Consider the following 7,352-nt stretch of genomic DNA (forward strand, 5'->3'; position numbering starts at 1 on the left):
CTTATAAAACCAAACCCCCCCAAACATAGACCCAAATAAACAATTGAAGAATAGTATGCTTTCATCTGCATTCTGACTCCAACAGCTGATAAATGGTTATTCAGAAGCAAAAGAAGGGGTAGAAGTAGGAAACTGGTAAACCTCATATTGGAAATATGTAGTCACTCAAATCTGTCCAGTTGGGCAAGGGCTTATTATCTGACAGAATGTAAAAGAAGAGCCAAAGAGCAACTTTGAAATGTGCAAGCTGGCATCTTACATTCCCCCTGGAGTTTCACTTCTAAGAGCAAATAAAGCGAGGTCTCTTTGGGTTTTGTGGAATCATCTCTGAGGGTACATGGAGGTATTGGAAGATGTTCAGTGATAACTCTATGCAAAGCCATGCTCTCTTTTGGGGAGAAAAAATGAATGAATGATTCTTGGCAGTTGGGGGTATACTCTCCACCTTCTTCCCATCTGGCTCAGCAATAAAATTGCTAATCAAAAATCCTTCAAGTTAAGCCTTAAAAATTCCATTATATGGGATCTTTAATCAGGGGACTTTCTTTAGTTATTGCCAGTTAGATTTCAAAAAATTCTGGATGCATGTGATTAAATAGGTAAGAGCAAGCAGCTGAGGGACCATCTACATGTCCTTCTGCAATTTCCATGAACATGATTCCCATTGCAAAGAAAGTATGACACATTTATAAACACACATACACACTTTGTTTCTTCAGAAAACTTTTACTTGGGGGAGAGGGGACACTTGACAGTGCAAAACTACAACATTATGCTTAACCTTTCTCTGTAAACATAGCAGCCTTGTTCATATCTTATTTCTGTCTCATTTTCATCCTGTTGCCACACTTTAATGGAAGTCTTCATAAGTTTGCTATTGACCTTTTCAAGGAAATAAGCAATGAATGTCTAAGCATTGTCTTGTTTTTTGGGAGGAAAGAGGGTGGGTGTTGAATCCTTTTTTCTTTTTGAGAGAGACTAAAGAGGTCCCAAGTTGTTATCTTTCCCTGTTCCCTTGGGGAACGTTTTTCAAAGGAACCACAGCAGAAATGATTTTTTCCTTCTGGGTTTAAAAGAAGCTGAGTGAAACATTTACTGAATTAATCTGATCAGTGAACACTCTGAGGCTCAAAATATATTGATGGGATCCATAATGGGTGGCCCTGGGCATCTAGAGTTATGAAATATCCTCAGGGAAAAAAGGTCAAGGAGACTTGGCAGAAAGATAGAAGAAATTAAGCCTCTTTCCATAATTCAAAAAATCATTGTACAAGATAATTAATATTTTGGATATGGAAGTAATTTCATATTTAACATTTTAAAGGGAAAAGCATCAGTAGCCTTGACATTGTCTTGTGGAGTCTGGAGTCTCATTAAATAGAGAACCAGGGTTCTGAAGAACAGTATTTGGGAGCACTGTTAGTAGTCAGTGAATTTAAAAATTGAGAGTTTCACTTTGAAAAGGGCTTTAAACCTTCAAGACTGACAGAGCTATAGATAAATTTTAACATAACACCCCGCCAAAAGCACAAGAATCACTCATAGGTCTAATATTATGTACCGACTACTTGTTATACTGTACCATTAATCACCTAAAATATGTTCCTTCCCCTGAAAGACAGAGCAAAAGGCTCAAGGCATTCATAGCAAACTTGCAAAGACATCCATCACTCACACACATACACAAAATTATTTTATCACGTCTCACATGGTAAATGGCAAATTATCTTTATAGCTGAAATGGGAACATAAGAAGCAAAAAAAAAAATCCAGTTCAAAGCACGTTACACAGCAATCACTCGGAGTTAATTACTATTAATCATATGTCATGATACCATGCCATCCTCATCAGCTTTTTGAAAAAAAAAAAAGAATTTGCATAAAATTGAGGTGGGGAAAGGGTACGGCTTTCAAGAGAATGATTCAGAGAAAACAATCTAATGATGAAATCATAGGTGAAAATTCAGTTTCTGAAAACTGAAGATTTCAGTTGACCTCCAAACCTTCTGGTATTTCTCCATCTAATTTCCATGGTCTTCAAACTTTCAGGGCTTCTTGGTTGGTCTGAGTAAACATGAAATGGTCCTTGATAGCTTGCAGAAGGAGTGTCCTAACACTGAGAATATGATGACCACCTGTATGTGGAATCCTGATAGTTTTCACAGAATTGCAAATAGCTAAATGAGTCTTGCCCAAATACAAAAAATCACTGAAGACTATTAAAAAACAAAGCCTCAACTCACAAGGAATTGAGTCTTAAAGTAATACAAATGGCATCACCTGTGGTTTGAGCCAAGCAAAAGAAAGAGAATCAACATGAAAAGGTACCTACGTAAGGATTAGAATTTCAGAAGTTGGATTTCTCCTGTAAAAAAGTGGGTGAACTGATTCCCATTTGTGCAAAGATGGCTCCATCAGTTTTTTACAAGGCAGAAACAGCAGCTCTAAAAGGTTTCCCACATTTGAGCAAGGCCCATGTAGTCCATTTTAGATATGTCTCTGAAGAGTGAACAGATTTTTCCACATCCTTGAAAGGTATAGAATTAGAAGGTTCAAAACAAATGGAAATCACTTAGTTTTTCTGCAGCATCACTTTAAAGGGGGCTCAAAGCCTGTTTACAAGCATTGCCAAATTCATATTCCCAAAGCTCAGTGAAAGATAGATGAGGAACAATGATTCACCTTTTCAGCTTAAATTCATCATTTTGTCAGAAAAAAAAAAGTATCTCCTTTAAGTAAACAAGGGGCTAACCTTCTTTCCTTGGGGAAGTCAAGGCCTTTGATTGTCCTTCCAAGACACTGCAGCTATAACACATTTCTGCTCACTCTCACATTTCCCTTGTTCAATCAAGCCTGTAACCTATAGCCAGTGACTTGAACTAAGAGGGTTAAATCAAAGGCTGGCAAGAGTTAATTCAGCAAATCCTAAGGTGGTCCTCCATGTTTTAGGTTGATGCAGATAGGGCTAATAGAAGGCTATGATTTGTCAGTGAATCATTCCACACCTTGCTCACATACTCATCTCATTTTTGGCCTTAGAAAGTGGTTACACTCTTGTAAGTGTTCAAAAATAAGCAATTGCTGTGTTATAGCAGAAACAGTATTGGACTTGGAACTTGGGCAAGTCACTTCATCTCTGTGAGTCTCAGTTTCCTGATCTGTAAAATAGGGATCAGAGTAGTAAAAGTGAAGGAATTACCTCATAGGACTATTGTGTGGAAAATATAATGTGAATAGTTTATTGCCAGGAGTGTCAGGCTATTCTTTTGGTTAAAAAAATCTGGCTAAAATACTATTTTTCCTGCAACAATGTCATATCTGGCTTGATTTTTGTAGAAGCATGGCAGAGTTGACATACTTGATATTAAGAAGATTTGGGTCTAAATCCTGCTTTTAATACATATTGGCTATCTCGGGCTCTGGGCAAGTTACTTAACCCTTCCATGTTCGGAGCAACTTTAGAAGACAATATAGAGTTAGTGGCCTGCATCTGTGAATCCAAATCCAAAATCCAAAAAAATGAAGCTAGCAGAAAGATTAGGAGCTAGAACTAATCAGTAAATCTATAGCAGAGGTTCTTAACCTTTCCTTATGCTATGGACTCCTTTGGCAGTCTGGTGTCTTTCTTGGAAAATGTTTTTTAAGTATGTAAAATAAAATACAAAGGATTACTAATGAAACCAATTATAGTCAAACCCATTATCAATTTTTTTAAAATTAGGTTTATGAACCCAAGGTTTAAGGTAATAATATTAGGGAATGATTGTTCCCTTTTTATAAAAGAGAATACAGGCTGACTCCTCCTTATGGAAGGCATGCAAGACAAAAGAACCTTTAGCCACAATAGCTGACCTGCTTCCTCAGCTTGGGATTGAAATGTCAGAGAGTTAGCCACAGCTTGCAAAATCATCTCTGACATCTCCCTGACTGGCAACTTTATGGACTGGATTTTACTCAAAGGTTACCCTTTCACTCCCACAAATATACAAGTTTCTTAAGGGAAAAAAATTATTATTGTTCTACTGCCAATTGGTATCATTATGGTAGAGAAGAAAGAGGGCTAAACTTGGTGTTATAGGACCTGAGTTCTATGGTTCTGTCTCTTCATGGGTGACCTTAGACAAGTCACCTAACTTTTCCTGACTGTAGTTTTCTTCATTTTAAAATGAGGGAGCAGGAACTTTAGGACTTTTAAGTTTCTTTCCAGACCCATTATCTAGAAACCTATGAGTAAAGACTGGAGATAAGAAGCCACCACTAGATAGGGCCCTTTGTAACCAATCAAACCACATAGGTCCCTGGAGGAATCAAGGAAGGGACATGACAGGGCACAATCCTTTGGAGAGAACATAAATTATCTGTGGTATCTCCCTCCTTCCATCCCCCACTGGTGAAGAGTCTCTTCACAGTGTGGAGATGGGTTTTTTCCCCCTGTATGGAACAGAGCCAGTTACCCAGGATTATTTAATCCCCTAGGAGATAGGTTAGGAGAGGAGAAAACCTTTGCTTATGCTTCTTTCTCTCTCCTACTCATTAATACCTCTGGTCAGAAAGTAGTCAGAGAGAAATGAAAGAAGACAAAATTAAGTTAATTGTAGCAACCTTGATGAGATGCTTCAAAATCACCAGATATGAGAACATAATAACATTTGTTAGTATTAGTGAATAAAATAATAACATTAATTAAATATTGTGCTTTAAGGCAAGGGTCTACCAAGTCAACCCTTCCTTAAGCCCTTACCTAAAAGTTAAGTATGCCTTTAAAATTTTTTTTTAAATAATAATTTTACATTTGAAAATGAAAATGTAAGAAACATTCTCAGCTCATGGGCTGTGTAAAAACAAGAGAGCCAAATGCTTGCCACAGTTTACCTACTCTTGCTTTAAGCTTTACAAAGCACTTTACATACATATCTCATTTGATCCTCTCAATAGCACTGTATGCTACTATTATTAACACTGAGATTTTGATACCCATTTTACAGATTCTGAGGCTTAAAGAGGTTAAGTGATTTGCTCAGGACTGTCCAGTGAGCATTTTTTCTTCTGATTCCAAGTCCAGAACATTTAGCTTTGTTACCACTTTACCCTGCTGGCCATAGAGCCGAGAGCCATCAAAAAAAGGCAGTATGTTGGCATTTAAAAGTTTGAAAATAAAACTAAAATAGGCTGCATGAGGGGCACACATCGGGTTCTTGAAACAAACGTTTAAACTGTAAACCAGAATCCCATCAGCAGCAGAGCTAAGCTTTAGCAAGTCTGGTATGAAAACATACATGATAATATAGCAGAAGACCAAAGCTGTCCATATGTCTGAGGTCACAGAGAAATAAATACATTCCAAATGATAATACCAGAGCCTCAAAGAACATCATGAAATGGAAAAAGATTTTTAACACTGACTTCTTAATGCACATCGTTAGCTATTCTAGAACTCATCACAGAAAAATCAATCCTTTAAAAAAACTATGAAAGGCAGACACTGTAATGTCATCTTATGCAATTGTCCCATAAACAATTAGATGGGTAAACAACAATGTCTAACTGGTGAGGATTTAGGTTTGCTTAACTAAAAACCACTACTCACTTCTAACTATACAGTTTACTTTTAACATCACAAGGGAAGATTTACAAATGCAACTTTTAAAAAGATTTACATCATAATATTTAAATAGAAGTAAGATCTACACAATGGCTTCAAATTCTCCCCACAAAAAACTGTCTAGGAATTACTTGATCTACCCCCTTGCACACAGCATGCTTATACTTGTTATTTTTTTAAACTGTCTATAAAATATTTCTGAAAAACAAGAGGCCAAATGGCCTTAGTACTATGCGTTGAATCTTTTTTCTTAAAGAGACATATTTGGCAGGAATTATTTAATGCTTTCTGATGGAAATCCAATACAGATTTGACTTATTTTCAGCTGAAGAAACATCCCCTTCAAGTTTTGCTTAAATTGAATCATATCTTAGAAGCATTAGGTAAGCTCACGGTTGGAAGTAATTCTGTAGGAAATCCTTTTGGGAAGTGGCTACCTTTGCAATATGAAAAAGTCTTTCCTTGAATGTTCTACCTTGTCAGCTCGGATTTCTATGCTAAGGTTTTTTAAGCAAGGCAATATTTGGAGTCATCCAGATGAGCACTTAATAAGTTGTTTTTGTCTATCTAAACTAGACTCTTTCAGATTAGTGTTCTTTATCCTTTGATGCCATGGCTTAAATGTTTATTTTACAACAATATTTGTTGCAAACAAAACAAAACACTTCATGTCTTTGTTGAAGGAATCTAACTGGTCTGATTTAAAAACTGCCTAAATTAAGTAGTCCAAAAAACCTAAAATGTATATCAAAAGTTTTAACAATAGAGTCTAATTATTTCCAAATTAAGACATGTAGGAGGAAGTCAGTTTTCATACCCATTTTCATTCTTATCTAACTTGTAGAATGCTTTATGGTCCAGCAGTGATTACAAAGTATGCTAGGAACTTAAATGTTCCCTGATATCCTTACTTGATTCCTATCTTTTGTAAGTCCATATCTTTTTGTTGATCTGGAACAAATCATTATTTTCCATGGAAAAGCTTTTCTCTAGGTCTCTGCTCTGGTGTCACTTCTTTTCATACCTTTTACTATTTTATTATTTACAAATTAAAATGGTTTTGATAGCTGTACTTGAGGCATTCTACTCAGCTCTTGTGCAATTTATTCAAGATATTCTCAAAGCTGTTATTTTGCCTCTTGTTCACAATACTGAGAATCTTAGAGTTCATCATCCCAGTGCAGACACCATGATACATTCTTCACCATCCTCACCAACTGTGTACCTGTTGTGAGTCAGGCACAATGCAAGGTGATTGAAAGACTAATCCCTTAATTTCTCTGGTCAGCAAGGCTTGCACCATCAACAGGACGTTACTCATTGTAAAAGTAACAACATTGAAAATCTGAGGGAAAAGGTCATTGTGATGACTCTAGAAGTCTCTGGCGAATTTTCTTCTCTTCATTATCTATTTTGGCGTCATCACTTATATCTTCATCTGTCAAAACTGAAAACAAAATAAAACAAGAAAACCACACTTTAGAAGGCAGCATAAATTGAAGGGAAGCAGTAAAAGCTTCTAGAAGCTGTTTTTTTCCTAACTGATGTGAATACACTCTGAAAAAAAATCACTTTTTGCTTTAATAGGTTTTGACTTTTGATAATTTTTTAATCATTTAAAAGTCCCCCCCTCTCAACCATTCAAATCAACAATTATATGACAACTTTGACCCTTTTAAGTCTATAGTTAACTGTCACCATCCAATGTCCTTTTAAAAATTACTAAAAGATTCTACCAGAATTAGGGAAA

The 7,352-nt window shown here is 36.2% G+C and overlaps 1 protein-coding gene across 1 annotated transcript in view; it reads right to left on the reverse strand.

The window, feature by feature from the left end:
* Positions 1–706: 706 nt before the first annotated feature.
* Positions 707–7,352, reverse strand: part of PANX1 (pannexin 1) — a 68,555-nt gene continuing 61,909 nt past the window's right edge. The window contains exon 5 of the mRNA XM_001368573.4: positions 707–7,049. Coding sequence (XP_001368610.1) covers positions 6,961–7,049 — 89 coding nt within the window. The 3' untranslated portion in view covers positions 707–6,960. The remainder of the gene's footprint in view (positions 7,050–7,352) is intronic.

The sequence above is a fragment of the Monodelphis domestica genome, chromosome 4 (assembly GCF_027887165.1).
Source record: "Monodelphis domestica isolate mMonDom1 chromosome 4, mMonDom1.pri, whole genome shotgun sequence".
NCBI classification, from domain to species: domain Eukaryota; kingdom Metazoa; phylum Chordata; class Mammalia; order Didelphimorphia; family Didelphidae; genus Monodelphis; species Monodelphis domestica.